Source organism: Pestalotiopsis fici, assembly GCF_000516985.1.
Source record: "Pestalotiopsis fici W106-1 unplaced genomic scaffold PFICI_Scf_1, whole genome shotgun sequence".
Classification (NCBI taxonomy): Eukaryota; Fungi; Ascomycota; class Sordariomycetes; order Amphisphaeriales; family Sporocadaceae; genus Pestalotiopsis; species Pestalotiopsis fici.
This window is the reverse complement of record NW_006917091.1, coordinates 4905259-4922541: the sequence shown is the minus strand read 5'-3', so window position 1 is coordinate 4922541 and position 17283 is coordinate 4905259. Positions and strand designations below refer to the sequence as shown.

General features: G+C 49.9%; 5 protein-coding genes across 5 annotated transcripts; 2 read left to right on the top strand and 3 right to left on the bottom strand.

Moving 5' to 3' along the window:
* Positions 1–39: 39 nt before the first annotated feature.
* Positions 40–756, top strand: PFICI_01456 (Proteasome component PUP3; the record flags this gene model as incomplete). The annotated part of the gene is made up of 2 exons (XM_007830037.1): positions 40–471; positions 613–756. 2 exons carry the CDS (start codon positions 40–42, stop codon positions 754–756), a joined length of 576 nt encoding a protein of 191 aa, XP_007828228.1.
* A 758-nt stretch (positions 757–1514) lies between these two features.
* On the bottom strand, positions 1515–4720 carry PFICI_01455 (uncharacterized protein; the record flags this gene model as incomplete). The annotated part of the gene is made up of 4 exons (XM_007830036.1): positions 1515–1605; positions 1664–4290; positions 4375–4532; positions 4603–4720. The coding sequence occupies 4 exons, from the start codon at positions 4718–4720 to the stop codon at positions 1515–1517; spliced, it is 2994 nt and encodes a 997-aa protein (XP_007828227.1).
* A 3310-nt stretch (positions 4721–8030) lies between these two features.
* On the bottom strand, positions 8031–8970 carry PFICI_01454 (GTP-binding nuclear protein GSP1/Ran; the record flags this gene model as incomplete). The annotated part of the gene is made up of 4 exons (XM_007830035.1): positions 8031–8371; positions 8437–8590; positions 8651–8743; positions 8905–8970. The coding sequence occupies 4 exons, from the start codon at positions 8968–8970 to the stop codon at positions 8031–8033; spliced, it is 654 nt and encodes a 217-aa protein (XP_007828226.1).
* A 1618-nt stretch (positions 8971–10588) lies between these two features.
* On the bottom strand, positions 10589–11330 carry PFICI_01453 (uncharacterized protein; the record flags this gene model as incomplete). The annotated part of the gene is made up of 2 exons (XM_007830034.1): positions 10589–10717; positions 10779–11330. The coding sequence occupies 2 exons, from the start codon at positions 11328–11330 to the stop codon at positions 10589–10591; spliced, it is 681 nt and encodes a 226-aa protein (XP_007828225.1).
* A 1751-nt stretch (positions 11331–13081) lies between these two features.
* Positions 13082–16310, top strand: PFICI_01452 (uncharacterized protein; the record flags this gene model as incomplete). The annotated part of the gene is made up of 7 exons (XM_007830033.1): positions 13082–13843; positions 13903–14226; positions 14295–14495; positions 14548–14766; positions 14820–15054; positions 15107–15325; positions 15379–16310. The coding sequence occupies 7 exons, from the start codon at positions 13082–13084 to the stop codon at positions 16308–16310; spliced, it is 2892 nt and encodes a 963-aa protein (XP_007828224.1).
* Between the last annotated feature and the right edge of the window lie 973 nt (positions 16311–17283).

Sequence of the window (17283 nt, the reverse complement as noted above, 5' to 3'; positions counted from 1 at the left end):
GAGATCCCCAACCTCACAGATGGCGGTGCCTGCGTGGCCATGGTTGGCAAGGACTGCGTGGCCATTGCCTGCGACCTGCGCCTGGGTCTGCAAGCCCTGACCGTGTCCAACAACTTCCCCAAGATCTTCCAGTACGGCGACGTATTCCTCGGCCTCACGGGCCTGGCGACCGATGTGTCAACCGTCTCGGACCTGTTCCGCTACAAGGTCAACATGTACCGCCTGCGCGAGGAGCGCAACATTGCGCCGACCACCTTTGCCAACCTCGTCTCCTCGAGTCTCTACGAGCGCCGCTTCGGTCCCTACTTTGTCTCCCCCGTCGTCGCTGGTCTCGAGCCCAAGACGGGCAAGCCCTTCATTTGTGGCTTCGACTCCATTGGCTGCATCGACTTTGCCAAGGACTTTATCGTGAGCGGCACCGCTACTGACCAGCTCTTTGGTATGTGCGAGGGTCTCTGGGAGCCTAACCTGGTATGTAACCTCTCTTTGGCGTTGTTCCGTCATTCCCAAAGGCTACACTTGCACCATGTCTTGACGAGCATTCTGTGACGAACTCAAACATCGATAAGTGGACGTATATCAAGCATAGAAAACTAATGCTCACCTTTGCAGGAACCTGAGGATCTGTTTGAAACCATCTCGCAAGCTTTACTCAACGCCGTCGACAGAGATGCACTTTCAGGCTGGGGAGCACACGTTTACATTATTGAGAAGGACAAGGTCACCAAGAGATTACTAAAGGGTCGTCAAGATTAAATGGATTGGAGTGTACAGGTACAGGATTACAAATGGTCTCGACTTGCTCGCCACGATGGAGACACCCGAACCTTTTGCCATGACCGGGTTCGTCATGTACAGGAGTATCTCCCGTGTCAACGTGGAGAGAGAAAGCACAAGTCGGGTCGCGAAGCACGCATGGAAGTTGACTAGACGGACTGGCAGTAGCTGTTCCAAACGAAGATAGAGCGCCTGCTGGAGGCATTCTAATGCCATTTTGTAACAATACAGTTTGTTCTTGATGAATGTCCTCTGGGAGGGAAAGCTCGGGTTGCATCAACACTGCTCATCGGTCCATCCCGGGCATCGACTAGATTATTGCATACTTTGATCATACATTTCAAGAGGAAAGGACCAAATATATGAGGCGATTCCTGTAGCCAGCCTATTTATTCATCACCCCCCATCTAGCTGATAAACTTAAACAAATCACTTTGATTGACTAAGCACTCTTACCACATCTGAGTTACTTTCATAGAAATGTAAATGTTATGATCACTTGCAAAGTTGACTTGGGGAATTATCATGAAAGCAGCAGAATACACCTGGCAATTCATGAAACTAAGTCTTTCTCATTGACGACGAGGATATCTTTATCCCCGAAACGAGTACTATATACGGTGACATGAGTTGTGTGATATAACAGGAAAAGACGGCTTGTTGACAAGGTCGCATCCTATTCTCTAGTCTAAAATCTATCAAAAGACCACACGCGTCTAGATCATCACAAAGTCGCCTTAGGCCTCCTTCTTGGCCTTGGTCACCTGTGCCGGTGTGGTTTGCAAGAAGAACTGCCTCTCAATGGCCTTCAGTGCCTCATCAATGAAGCTGATAGTCATGTTAGCATCATATAGTCAAGGTAACATTGTCAGGGGATGAAACTTACATTACAGGTGCGCTGATTGCCAAAACAGCCTTCCACTCGGTCCAGTTCAAAGGCAGGATCGAGAACAAGGTCTGCAGGAAAGGTGTGTAGAGCAGGGCAAAGTGCAGAGCCATCGACAAGGCAATAGCATAGACAAGCATCATGTTCTTCCAAAGGGGCAAAGTCAAGAGAGACTCGCTCGAAGACAGGGCATTCATGGCGTTGAACATCTCGATCACAACTAGGATCGAGAGGGAGACAGTGGATGCGGACTTGGCCATTTCGTTGCCAAACATTTGGCAACCAATCTCGGGAAAGTTGGACGAGCAGCGGTGGAAGTTGGCCAAGTGCGAGAAGGAGATTTGTGGGCCCTCAGAGTAAAGCATGAACCACCAGGCATAACCAGCGACAGTCGCAACACCAACATAGGTGCCAATAACCAGATACCTGAAGAACAACCAGCCGCCAATGAGGGCCTCATCACGCTTCCTCGGGGATCGCTTCATAATATCGTGGTCCGGAGGGTTGAAGGACAAGGCAGTAGCAGGAAGACCATCAGTGACAAGGTTAACCCACAGAAGCTGCACAGGAATGAGAGCTTCGGGCATGCCAAGAGCCGCAGTAAGGAAGATGGAGACGACTTCGCCAATGTTGGACGAAATCAAGTATCGAATGAACTGTTGGGTGTTGTTGTAAATGGAACGACCTTCCTCAATGGCAACCTCGATTGTAGCAAAGTTATCATCGGTGAGCACCATATCAGCAGCCAACTTGGAGACATCGGTACCGGATCCCATGGCGACACCAATGTCAGCCTTCTTCAAAGCCGGGGCATCATTGACACCGTCACCAGTCATTGCGACAACCTCGTTGAGGGATTGGAGCAGATCAACCAGCTTGGACTTGTGGCTAGGCTCAACGCGGGAGAAGAGAGAGGCATGCTTAGCGGCTTCCAGTTGCTGTCCCGGGCTGAGGTTATCGAACTCTCTACCAGTAAAGCTCTTTCCAGTGAGATCCTCGTTGGCTCCAAAGACACCAATCGAGCGGCAGATACTCTCGGCCGTGTTGCGGTTGTCTCCAGTGATAACAATGACACGAATTCCGGCATCCTTGCACTTCTTGATGGCACCAGCAACCTCGGGACGAGGGGGGTCCAACATGCCGACAAGTCCAAGTAGAGTCAGGTTCTGCTCAATCTCAGCATACTGGGCCGTAGACTTGGCAGTCTTCAGGAGAGGGTTGGATCCAACGTCATCCAGACTGGCAAGAGCAATAACACGAAGACCGCGGTTTCCATACTCGACAACTTCCTTCATCAAAACATCGTAGAGCGGCTTGTTCATGGGAACTCGCTTTCCAGCAGTACCGACCAGAGTGTGTGTGCAGCGCTCGATGATGGATTCCGGGGCACCCTTGACAAGGAGCTTCTGCTTCTGACCATCCTGAACAAGGACTGACATGCTCTTGCGATCGCGGGAGAATTCAAAAGTGGCAAGGCGAGGATACTGTTTCTCGTAAACGGCACTGGCGTGGTGGAGGCAATCTTCGGGGTTGGCGCTGGCAGGGGCACAAGGGCCAATCTTCTCGGCGAGGACACGTAGAGCACCTTCGGTAGGCTCACCAACATTGGAGAAGTTACCGCTGCGAGCATCATAAGCTAGGCGAGCGTCGTTGCAGAGAGCGGCAACCTCATTGATCTGACGGATGGTGCTGGAGCTCTCAGTGAGGTTGGACAAGACCTTGCCGTTGCGCTTGATGTCACCCTTGGGAGCGAAAGTAGAGCCCTCGACATCGATCTCCTCCAAGTCGGTATGGTTCTCGGCAATGAAGACCAGCTTGTTGACGCTCATCTGGTTGGTTGTCAATGTACCGGTCTTGTCAGAACAGATGACGCTGCAGCTTCCAAGAGTTTCGACAGAGGGCAAGCTGCGCACAACGGCATTCTTTGCGGCCATCTTGCGTGTTCCAAGAGCGAGACAGGTAGTGATAACAACAGCCAAACCTTCGGGAATAGCAGCAACACCCAGAGAGACGGCAATCTTGAGGTAGTAGATGGCACCCTTTGTCCAGTTTCCGTGGCTGGGATCAGCAAAGTGAGGAATGTTGATCAACCAGACCAGAATGCAGATGACAGTAATAACCTTGGCCAAGGAGTCTCCAAAGTCGTTGAGCTTCTGCTTGAGAGGCGTGGGCTCGGAGATTTGAGCAGTGATGCTTTCATGGATATCACCAATGGCCGTGTTCGAGCCAGTCAGGACAACAACCGCCTTTGCGCGGCCAGTGACTACAGTAGTACCCGAGAAGAGAATGTTGATCTGATCTTGCAGCACGGCCTTGTCGTCCTTGACCACCGCATTGGGGTCCTTGCTGATACTCTCGCTCTCACCTGTAAGAATAGCTTGGTCCACAGAGAAGCTGTTGCTGTCGATGGAGACAAGTCTACAATCGGCGGGGATCCTGTCGCCAACGGAAACAGAGACGATATCACCAGGCACCAGCTCTTCCGCCTTGACCTTGGTAGCATGGCCATTGTTTCGAATCACCTTGGCCTCGTTTGCAGAATATTCTTGGAGCGCAGCAATGGCCTTCTCGGCACTGCTTTCTTGAGAAACACCGACGACAGCATTTAGGATGAGGATAGTGAGGATCTAGAACAAACGGCACATTAGTAATGAAGAACGAGGCAAGAGGTTCTGAAGGCGGCGCCAATATGATATGGACAAGATACTTACAACGGCAGGATCAACGAATGCGCTCCAGCCACCTTCCTCTTCGAAGAGAGCGAGCACAAAGGACACGGCGGCGGAACCGAGCAGGATAAGAACCAGTTGGTCTTTAAACTGCTCGAGAATGAGCTCCCAGAGAGGTGTTGGTGGTTCTTCCGGAATAGCTAAGCAGAAGAGACGTAGTTAGTAAAGGGGCAGAGCACACGAGCGGCAGCTGGGACAATTGTCGCATACCATTCTTTCCGTGTTTTGTTCTCAGGTCAATAACTTGAGAGTCTGTAAGACCGTCGGTTTGGTTGACGCCGAACTCGGCCAGGACATCCTTTATAGGCCTCGCAAAGGAGTCGTCCATGGCGGGCAGGGTTGTCGAGGGGTTTGGGTGGGTGTGTGGGGGAAAGTTCTATATGTTGTCTTAACAGGAACTGAAGTCGCAATTCTATAAAACTCGGGAACGAGGTTGTGTTAAAAGAAAGGCTGCGCCACGGCAGAGGTGCAGTGCAGTGCAGTGCAGTGGGAATGTGGATTGTGTAAGCGGACGGACTGGAACGTCAGCGGGTTTTGGTCTTGTTCTTCTTCTCTTTTTGGTCAGAAGAAGCTAAGGCCACATGTCGCTTTCACCAAGTATATTGCGAAACAGTCTTGCCGCAGAGAACAAGTGCGAAGGACGTCGAAAGTCTGGAAAGAATCAAAAGACGAGGCAGGACAAGGAAAAAAAAAAACGAAGCAGGTCGTATCGATTTCTCTCTGTGGATCGGGTTCGCCCTTCCGCAAGTCACAACGTGTTCTTAGCTACGAAGTACATACCTAGCCAGTTGCAGTACTACATGCTGCTAAAACCAACTGAGTTGAGGCTAGCCGAACACTTTGCGCTGGGGTCTCTTGGTGCCTGCAGTGAGTGACATGACCTGAAAAGTCGCCGCCGCCCTGCTGGATTCTGTGCCTGTTTTTCCAGCTCGGACAGCCTAGACAGTTCGCTCGTCCAGGGTCCCGGGGTTGCCATCCTGGTAATTGAGGGGTCGAGGCGTTGGTGCTGATTGGACCCGTGTCAAGGTCCTGCACCGGCGTCAGCGAGGCTGCCAGTACCAACAGCTTTACAGTGCTCCTCCTTGATTCATGTAGGGTAATACTACATCTGAGGAAAAATTCTACATTTGTCAGAGCCGTTATTACAGCAGGCAACCTGGAGTACTCTGTGTAGTCAAACGCTGCTTACCTAGTACATTACCACATTGTGCCCATGGAGTTTTTCCGTTGTGGCGGCAGCGGGGAAAGGAAAGAGAAAGAGAGAAACTGCCCGATTCTATCCCCTGCCACTGATAGGCCAACCCCGTACTGCCGATTCATCTTTGTTATCGTTTTTATCTGGAGTATACAAGTTGCTCTATTGGTCATATGTGTTAGGTATAAAATCACCCGATTTGCGTAATATTTTAAGCATAAATGCCAAAAACAAATTGTATCAATTAAGAGAAGAATATTATACACGGAGAACTCCGATGTGCTTAATCTGCAAGAATTTCAGAGGCAAGCAGGGCGAGTCATCTGAGAATGCACATTCACCTTTTTGTATGTCGCCCCCATAGAGAGGAGAAGACCTGCAAAGCCCAGCCTACTGGTCCGTGTTTGCCAGTGTCCATTCTCTTTTCTCGAGCCAGTCAGTGCCGAAATACCGAACAGCAGGCTGGCTTTTACGGATACTGTTAATAAAGGCGCAGCACTGCCCACTCTCCAAGTACTCCCCTAACAAAGCGGGCTGACGGTCCACTGGCGATCTGACGCTCAATCTGAAGAAGAAACAATGTTGTCCAACGCAGAGGTACCAGTTTTCCGACGACGATGCTCGAGGGTGGAGTCCTTGATGAGCCGCTGTAACCGAGCACTGGTTGCCGTGCCGGGATCCAGGTCGCCTACGGAATATTAGCAGATCTGCTACAACGCCATCATCTGGTAGCCGCTCCACGTTTTGCGTGCTTGTTTGTATATATATAGTCTTGTAACACGCCGGTGGGAAACACTGGATCTGGATGCCTACCTACTTTCGAGGAAGAATGTCAAAATACATGTGCCGTCCTTGCTGCATCCTACTGCAAGCCCTCCTTTTTTTTGTTGTCGGCCTCATGTAAAATTCAATGCAGCGAAGTGGCCAACCACCTCGATAGTGCAAACTCAGCACGTTCATTTTTATGCATGAAATCACCACTTCCGTACGAGGCTCGTTCTTCTTGGCACATGATCTGGTTGAATCATCATCTAAACTATCTATTATTGATTGCGAATACTAATGACATTATTGAAAAGTATGCCAATAATGAACTTTTTGGCTAATGTTAGTCCTTAGGCGAACAAATCATGTCACCATTTTATACATACTACTATGCTGGCCAACGCGGGTCTCAATCTTCCATGTTGGACCGATTCTGATCAATATATTGTACGAGGACTCAAGTTCTCAATGACTACGGCCCGCGACAAACCCACAGAACTTGAGTGGGATCGAATCGGGCGGGCCTTACTACACGCGCGTGATCAAGGGGCCTCAAGACGAAGCCAACATCATAACTTGGTCTGAATCCCACCACGTCCTATGCGAGACGTCGGTCTTTAGTATATGGCCTATATCATTTGCCGACCAAGACACGATCCGATTCATCAGGTTATGTCGACGGCCGATTTTGAGTCAAGAAATAAGGTCTGCAAAGCCGCATGATCACTACCCGACGGAGCTGTATGATTCGCTTCCGCCTTCTTCGAGAGCCTGCGTTTTTACGGGGTCGTCAAAGTCTGCCAAAGATGTAGCAGGAGGAACACGCATCTTATATCCATTACGACGACTGCTATCCCAATCGTGTCATATGACTTTCCTCTTTGGTAGGCACATATACTCTGAAGGGAGTAACCATATACGTATCGTTTGCCGTTGTGACCAGCGCCTACAACAGGCGATATTTCACACCTGTACGCCGTAAGGTTTTAGGCATGCGATGGGATATACTCGACTAGTTCCATCAGTATGAACTGATCCAAACCAATCTAGATTGTATAATATGCCTATCACAAGACCTGAAGCATTCTGAAGCGGATGCTTTGACTAGATGACTTGTTTATGATATTGCGGTCTATAGGGCATGCATCCTTGCCAAATTCCGCGTGGCAGTTTGTGCTATACCCCCGCATATCCATATAATGATACTTCCTCCATGTAAATGGACCGATAGTGATTTCGCTTAGTGGCCATTCGTGAATCTATTTTATAGTCTCCGGTGCATCACTTAGTCATCAGCAGATCAAAATAGTGTCCAAGAACAGATTGCGCGCTGTACGAGGGAGATGGTGAATGGTGAATTGGTCGTCCTGATCATTAAGATTGATCACTTCGTCGTCTACGGATGTTGCTATCTAGAAGCTGCGAAAAATGCAGCACGTCATCAAAGAATCCGCCTGTAGCGGGGGGTTCTTCAGTCTTCCCCCAATGCTGAGCGTGTCGCAGCCCTGGCGCTGCTCGAATAATTATCCATTCCCTCGCAATATCCCTGACGACATCATCCATGTGTATTGTATGAGTAGCAGTTGCTACATGGAAGCATGTCTCTTTTTCGTAATCTCGTCATGACGCAAATGCGCCGGCATGACCCGTAGTTCCCAGCAGTAGTAGTGGTAGCTCTTTACAAGTCATCGTCCTCCTCCTCACCAGGCAGGGGCATGGCAGAGGCAGCAATCATCTCGTTCTCGTACTGCTTGAGCAGCTCCTGGTCGACCTGGGCGGTGGGGGGAGCCAGGGCGGGAGCAGCAACGAACTCCAGCTGAGGGTTACCAGCCAACTTGCGGGCAAGCCAGAGGAAAGGCTTCTCGAAGTTGTAGTTGGACTTTGCCGAGATATCGTAGTACTGAAGGTTCTTCTTGCGGTGGAAAGTGATGGTCTTGGCCTTGACCTTGCGCTCCTTCACGTCAACCTTGTTACCGCAAAGGACGATGGGGATGTTCTCGCAGACACGGACGAGGTCACCTGTTTAGATGTGTCAGAAACTCTTGATTTCGTTTGTATTTGGAGTAACAAGGGCAGAAACTTACGGTGCCAGTTGGGGACGTTCTTGTAGGTGATACGGGAAGTAACATCGAACATGATGATACCGCACTGGCCGTTGATGTAGTAACCGTCACGGAGACCACCGAACTTCTCCTGACCGGCAGTATCCCAGACATCGAAGGTGATTTGGCCGACGTTCTTTCCAGTTGTTAGTAAAAAGGGCGTATATCACAAGAGGGGCGTGTGTGGAAGCCTTACGGTAGAGAAACCAAGAGGGTGGACCTCGACACCGAGAGTGGCCATGTACTTCTTCTCGAATTCACCAGTCAAGTGGCGCTTGACGAAGGTGGTCTAAATACCGCGAAGAACATGATTAGCATTTTGTTGGATTTAGCATGGGGAGGTGGTTGATGGCGTGCAGCCCCGACAGTCGCGCGATGGAAGGTATCGTGAGAGAGCAGGGCGGCGGGGTAGAACAGGGAGGAACGTGAAGGATTGGTTGATGTGCTTACCTTTCCAGTACCACCATCACCGACAAGGACCAGCTTGAAGGTCGCAACGGATTGTTGAGCAGACATTGTAAAGGATATCTGACTAGAGACCGTTTTGTGGTGCTGTAAACAAGACGGAGAAGAGACTGCGGCGCAAACGTCAGCGGGGGTGGTTGTGATCTTTTGGGTAGATATCTTCAGGTTGGCTGAAACGTGCAGGGCAGGAACAAGAGCAAAAGTTCAAGCTGCTGCACGCAATCAAATCGAGAGTGACCCAGCGAGGGAGCAAGAGGGCACAGCTATCTCGTTTTTTGAAGAGGTGGTTTGGGGGGGTATTTTGCTGCAGAATAGACGTACCTTTGACCGCTGGTATGCAAAGTCAAAAAAATGTGTGATGGGGAAGCAAGAGGCTTTGGGTAGACGGTCTGGTGTGTGGTGGTTTCTTGACCGACGGGGTCACTGTCAAAGTGGGTTGGGCTGTCTGTCTGGCTTTGGCTGGCCGACTTGTTTGTGTTTATGAAAGCAGGGAAAACAGGGCGGGTCGGGCTCGTGCTTTTTTTTTTTTTCTCTTCCTCCCGGGCGCCTCAGCAACTGGCAACCTGGTGGCTGCCCAGCGAAAATTTTTGATGAAATTCACAAAGACTAGCACGTGACCTGGCGGCAAGCTCTGATGGTTGGTTGGCCTCAGGTTATTCAGGCTGCTGCACTAGGTAATAGGTACAGTATTACGTAGTGATGGCGGGGTCGCTGAAAAAAGGCTTGTTTGCGCTCCAGCAATCAAACAGCCAAGACAGGATGGAGGGGTAAAATCTCAGAAAAGCGCTAGACAAGGCAGTCTCAGGTTGCACCACCTACGGCGGTAGAGGTATGTAATGTGCAGTGACCTTTGACTGTTGCAAACCAAGGAAGTGATAGATCAAGACAAGACGTCTGTCTGTATGTGTAATCCCTTTGTCCTCAACCCTATCAAAAGCTAGATCTGATCTGTCTGCAAGCTACCCAACGTTGACAATATGCCCAATCATACGCCTTTCCGCGGATATGAGTAATCAATCGCTGATGAGTCAAGAAACTTGCCCGTAACCAATGCCCCAAGCCTGTGATTCAGTACGATCTCTGGCCAAGGCAATATGGCCGTTATTGGGCATACCAATATAATTTATACTTGACTTATCGCCTGGGCTTTGGCATTTGGGCAGTAATTGTTGCTGATTAATCATATGCATCGATGTTGTCGGTGCCTGCTGTTGGGATGTATTTCTAAGCAGCAGCCCGTCAGGCAGAAGCCATCTCTGTTAAGAAAAAAAAAAAAAAAAAAAATTTCCTTGAGGTATTAGATGGAGCTGTTCCTGTAAGGATTCTCGCCCCGTCCATTGAGGTAACATTTTAATGTCGTGGCCTTGTTAGTTTGGCAAGACATAGGTGTATTGGGCTGCCTTTCATGCGGTATGAAAATCTGATGGCTCACTCGGCCCTTGCGCTACGAATCGACCATGTAACAAGTCTCTCAAAAATACACCATACGCCACGGATGTCGCATTTCAATGCTGTAGAACGTAGAGCAGACCTCAGATCATTGTCTACCTATAGTCCCGAGGCCCCGACTGCGTCTGAACAGACCAATGCAGTGTGTGGTATTTGTCACTATCATTCCTAATTTGAAACGAAGCAGATAGTGTAAGCCTAAGCCTATACTTGACCGTCCTCATATCGGAAGAATGTGACATCCCAACATGCCTCTGCCACCCCAGTTTTGACGTGGTGTCAACATGAGCTGGAGCTCCTGCCGTCTGGTTGCCTCGCCTGGCCGTGAAATCTTGACAAGTATGTTTTGCTGTTGATTGCCAGTTAGCTTCGTCGCAATATGAACAACCATCCGCGGAGGCACAGCTCACGTTTTCATTGCCCTGGACACATTCTGCAACCTTTTTCAGGCCATCGTGGTTGGCTCTGTTCACGTAACCAAAGTTGCGAATCTCGTCGCCAGCCTTGAGGCCAGCAGTGTAGGCTGGACTTGCAGGCACAACACTGTTGACTCTGGCAAACGGCTCATCCAATGTTGGGGCAATGCTGTCGCCTAGCATGCCTGCACCTGTCCTGCCTGTTGGCAGATCGTCCGTATCTTCCAGACTGGCAAAGTGCTCGTGCAAGTGCTTCTCAATGGCACCCATCAGGTCCTTGTAGTCGTTTCGAAGGTGAATAATGCGGGAGCGTGTAGTTCGGATCTGCGCGACATCGATATCTGCTCTAGGAAATCCGTCCCTGGTCAGAGGAGTGTCCATGTCGACGCCGTGAGAGTCGAGCACGCCGCTAAGGGCTTTAAGCTCCGCCTCCATATCATCCTTCTTCTGAGATAACTCGGCGAACGACAAGTTCTTGGCATTGCCGTTGGTGATGGGGCGCGAAGATGGCCCCGAGGGGACGGTCGGTGCGTGGATGTTGTCCATTCTTAGAGGTCGTCCCATAATCGAGTGCTCAAGAAGGTCAAGTCATGGTTTTCGGCAGCGAATTTGTGTACCAAATGCCCTCGTCAGGATGCGCTTGGCAACAAGATGGTCGATTCACTCACTGCTGTAGCCGAAATAATGTCGGTAGGTAGGGTAGTTTCAGCCAGCAACGGTACGCGTCAACTACGGTGCAACATGTGGTTTTGAATGTGGTGATGCAAGTCAAGTGGGGGGCGCCCGGGGAATGGATCCCCAGGTACATAGCTCCGTAACCCCGGCAGAGTCCCGAGGGGGTGGGATAAGCGGGCTTGGTGCCTGCCTACTTACTACCTAATGACATTCCCTCTTCAGGTTCATTATTATAGTAAGGGTAGGAGGCATGGCGAGGATGGTGTGTAATCATGCTTAGATCAAACAGGCCATGACCAGGAGATGACGGTACAGGAGCCATGGAGGGGACCCTAACCTTGGGACGCACGTGTAGATATTCCCCGGCGCTGAGCACATGCATATCATACTTCATTCATTATTCATTTGCTCAAGGAAAAGCAGTCGGGCCCGGATCCATATTGCGCGGGCGTGGGATCGATATTTGGGTTCTAGCTTACATTATTGACCCCGGCTCTAATCTACCGGCACTAGCCCTGTTGTCGCTCGATTTCATGGCATCGCGATCTCATGTGAGCAGGCGCCTCAGCGAGAAAGTTTTGCTCCTCCCAGCGGAATAGACTTTGTGAGCGAGCATCTCCAGAAAACCTAGACCTCGTTGCTTGGTCAAGCCGCCAACCAGATTGCCTTCCAAGCCTTCCCTTAGAGCCCGCGATAGTGTTGGAGATCCAAGACACCGGAAACCCCCCGTTGTCTAATGTGGACACTGCGATCTTCATGAATTATTATTTCGTCTGCCCCCCGAAATGCCACTTGCTTTGCTGATAAAAGAACGATGACGCACCCATCTTTGATTTAGTGCCCGTGTATCACCTTGGACCATGGCGATTGTGTCACTGTTTTCCATCAACAACACGCAGTTCACTGGTCGGTCAAAACGCGCACTGCCTGCCTGCCTGCCTGCCTGCAACCAGGAACCAGACATGTTGTTTTTATGATTTATGATGATATGGTCATTTCAATGGTTCCATCTAATCCATCCAGAGATTGACTTTCTTGTTATGCTGCTTTAGGTATGGACATTCGATGCCGTGCGGCATAGAGCCAACCAAGCACTTGACTCCTTCCCGCAGGATTCCTCCATGCAGTCACTCACTCTACTTGGGCCGAGAGCGACCATGCATCTTACTAAAACCACTTTTGCTCCATCAGAGGCTTGAACTTTAGCCTCTTATTTAGTTGCTCTTTCTCAGGTTTTTTTTTGCTCTTTCTGTTCAAGCATGGTGATTGCTATCGGCTAGTCTTTCGCCGAGCGGTTTTCAAAAAAGGCAGGCATCCTTTTCGCTCGATGAGCAATTGACTTTTGTCCACGACTCATTCACATCTTCTTGTTCTTTTAGACCATTCTTTCTTCTACTTCCACCATGTTTTGATCCCGGACCCCAGTTTTTGTCTTGCTTTTTCCTTCCCTCCCTGTCTTGGAGCTTTTTGGTGTCTTGGAAGTCATTTAGCATCTTCAAGAAGTCTTTTCATTTTCTTTTTTGTTTTTCTTTTTTGGGGCCCTCGTTTTGATACGTTGATGGTTTTTGTTTTCTTTTTTTGGGTTGCCGTTTCTTGGGTCCCAATTCCCCTGAGCCGTGGTCATGGCACTGGTTATAAACAGCCTTCCGCCACGGCCAGCCTCGCGAAGTAGTTCGTTCAGAATTCGCAGAAAGAGCTCATGGGCAGCTTTGCTGCAAGAACGTACAATCTCGAGAGCGAACCGTACTGATCCCGAACTGCCCTACCACGACGATGGACTGGTCTCTATCAGTATAAAAGAACCGTGGAAGAACTTGGATACATTTGCCCAATTAGGGTTGACCTTGGATCCAGAGGAAGACGACCATGTCAGCCAGGTGCTAGATCTTCAGACACCATCGAAAGCAATCGATCATCCAAAAACTCAGCAGACGGGAGCTTCGTCTGATTCAAAGCCTTTTCACCGGTGGATGAAGACATTGCAGCGTAGATCTCGGCATAAACTAATTCAAAGCAGTGCGGGAGACCTAGAGTCTTTTCCTAGCCTTGTTGATGACTCGTCTGCTTATAGTTGCCATCGAAGGTCTTCGTCCGATTCATCATTTGGCTATGTTGCTGGTGTAAGGAGTGCAACTATAAGCATCGATGGGAGTGCACTTACGCGATCCCGACAAAACACTGCTCAGTCATCGTACTATGCCAGGACAGATCGTAGTGCTCGAGCTTCGGTTTCGATTGGAAGACGATCAGAGGATAGTGTCCGCTCGGAGCGAAGTGTGGCTGACCCTGCCATTACGGAGCGTCTACTGCAGCGTCGGCGCATCCTCGAAGAGCTCATTGGGACAGAGGAGAGCTATATTGGAGACGTCAAATTCTTGATGAACGTTGGTCGGCCCTGGTCGAGTATAATGCCTCTTCTTCAACGTAACTGACACAGATACAGGTATATGTCACCATCCTCGCCTCGGTTCCGACGCAGCATCCTGGTCTACGGTCTTCTATCAATCGCAACTTGACAGAAATAGTCGAGCTCCACGAAGAAATACTTGGAGATCTTCATCGAGCAGTACCCGACTCTGAGTATACCCAGATCGACCAAGCGCATGTAACGCCAAAACCGGCTGCAAAAGCTGCTCGCCACCAAAGATGGCGCAGCCTCGATTCTGTGCCAGAAGATGAATCAGGAACAGCTTGGCTGCACGCAACTGCTGGCATGACAGCAGATCCGGATGTGGCCGCTGATGTCGCCCGAATCTTTCGTACAAGAGTAAGCAAGACCAGTCCCACAATGGCACCATGGCCATCTGTTCTGCATGCTGACCAGAGTCCGATTAGATGCATCGGTTCTTTGTTTATGAGGAGTACGGCGCAAAATACGAAATGATGATCAGGGATGTCGCATCAGCTCCACGTGCTATGCCTCAGTGGGACACCTATCAAAAGGGGCTTGAAGCTCTTGCAGCCTCACTGGGCTCAGTAAACCATCAGCTGGATGGTTCGAGGAAGTCCCTCACCATTGGCGATCTTCTGGTCAAGGTATGTCTCACAATCAAATGGAATTTTTCTTCACGCCACTAACACGTGACAGCCCATACAGCGAATTTGCAAATATCCTCTGCTTTTTGCCGAGCTGCTCAAGTATACGCCCGTGTGCGATTGCCCCAGTGCTCACTCGGAAATCGAAAGTGTCCTTGCTCGCCTGCGCGAAGCCACGTCAGAAATCAACCGGGCCACGGATGATCCGTCTGTCAAGTCATCCATGGAAACTACATGGCTCTTGCAGGATCGTCTCGTGTTTCCAAACCAAGTGAGAAGCGAATATCATAGTCTTGTTCTATACATTGCTGACGCAGCCGATAGAGCTTTGATCCATCACTGAAAGCCACTGTCCGCTCCTTGGGACAGATACAATTATGCGGAGCTCTCCACATCTGCTGGCAGACACGGGGAGGAGCTGAAGGCCGGTACATGGTCTGCCTTTTATATAAAGAATGCCTCTGCCTGGCAACCGCGTCCAGGTCCGATCAACTCTACACTATACAGGCTTGCATCGGCCTGAATACCATCAAAATTGAAGAAGCGGATAATGGCAGAGGTAGGAACCCCTTGGATCTGCATGTATTCACAATCAGCTAAACGGGTAACAGGTCTCCAGTGTCACACTGCACCATTCTCCTGGAAACTCGTGTTTGAGATTGACCATCAACTCTACGAGGTGATCATGACAGCGTGTACACCCAGAGAAGAGAATGAATGGAGGAGCCGACTGGCATGCGCAAGCGAGGCACAAGAAGCCGGAGAACCTCTATTCTGTAGCTCACTGTCCTTGAACATCAAAAGCCTGGGAACTGTATTCGGAAAGCCAGGTATGTAAGCACTTGAAGTCTTCAGCCATTTTCATCTGACACATGTTGTGCAGGATCTGTCGCTCGTCGCTTATCAATTCACCGGGCGACCACCGTCGGTCCAAAATCTCCTTTGTGCCAAGTGATACTGAAGAACACCACTACGGTGAGGGAAACCCCCAGCTCAACCAGCGATACACCCAACATCAACCGTTCTCAGTCTCTGCTCACGACAACCACGAGAATCCCTATTTTGGCACCGCCTCGTGGGGATCGCGCGCGTATCGAGGCACAACTTTCGGATGTCTGGAGCCGCAAGATCTTGCCGTTTCCGGGCATCACACCTCGGTCGCGAAGTGAGCATCTTGTTCGCGCTTCTGCCTCAACCATGATGCGCAAACTGAGCGTGGCAAGTATTACTAGTTCGTTTGCGAAACGATCTGGTAGCTCGGCAAGTGTGAGCACCATGAGGGCAAGCGAAGACGAACTTTCGCCGACAAAAGAGTATGCCGAGTCAATTACGAAGAGGAGTTGTGACGTGTCATCTGTTACATTAAGTTTGGACCAAGACCAGAGTGATATTCAGAGACTGCCAGTCATTCGAGACGCAACAGAGAGAACCAGCGGTTGCAGCGCGAGCAATTCATCCGATGAGGGGATTGTCATGTCAGTAACGATTAGGAGACACGGGTCACAGAGTCTTGACGAAGCCAGCGAATTCCAAAGATCTGGAGATATAAAAGAAGAGGCTCTTGCCCAAGACTCTCCCACGGGGGCATTACCAACAGACAGTATATCACGACGACCACCCATCCAGCGTCCTCCAGCCACCGAACCCGAGGCAAGGCCGGCGCCGACGAAGAAGAAAGAAAACATATCAAAAGCGAATCAAACCAAGCGGCCAGTCCAGGAGACTGCGAGTCCTGCGAAGCTTACCAAGCGATCCAAAGCTACCGGTGTCGAGCGAAGCGGCGTGGCTGGCGCATTCCGCAGCTTTTTCAGATGAGAACGACAGCAGTTGTAAATTTATTATGGCCCGAGATACGAGCCGCGTTGGCGATGGTTTTGGCTAGACACACATATTATGTAGGCCACCACCCATTTTCTCCTTTTGTTTGTTTTCTTGGTGGTGATGGAAATATTCTGTTCCTGGCGCCCCGAAGAATACGATTGATTCCTAGAGTACGTGGATCACCCGCCAGACTTGGACAAGGGATGCGAAAACTGCATGTATATAAAAGATGGAGCTTGCAGGTGTGATGAGAGACGATGAAATACATATGATATCCTACCACAGACGACAGAGACATCCAAGAAACTTGACTTGAGCGAACAGCAGAAGGAAATCACCTAGAGGGAACAACGGCTGGATTTAGTCAAGTTCTTCTATCCCAGCATTTGTGACGTGCCCACTTGCGACTATACACACGAGAGTCCCTTCCAGTTGTGTGTTTCACCAAATCCGCGTGAAGATGATAGCGTACAAGGAGAGATTTGCCGATTTGGGATGCAATTATTGCCCATCTATTCTTACCACCCTATTCGTACCTGGCTGTCTACTGTGTACAGGTCTAGGTAGAGAACTTCCCAATCGAGTTGGTAGATTATCAATGGCGATAATCAATCAGATCTTCTTGAGCTACCAAGGTCTATGGCGACTAGTCTCGGCACGTACCTGACGTCTCCTCAAAGAGGCAACTTCCGCCATGCGGGCTGTCGATCATCACATTGAGCGCCTGCGGTTTGCATATACAATATCATGTTGCACTGTCAACCTATGGTGTGCTAGTGACATACAAATTACGAATCGCCTAACCTTAGAGTGCTTGCATTTAGATTGACCAGTACCAAAAAGGCACGCATCTGCCATTCAGTATAGAAGAAGGTTGAGCGGATATTGGTGTCTGTCTACCCGGACCTTGTAAAGGTCGATGTGAGCAAAGTGTCATCCACGGCCATGAATGCCTAGGTACTAGTAC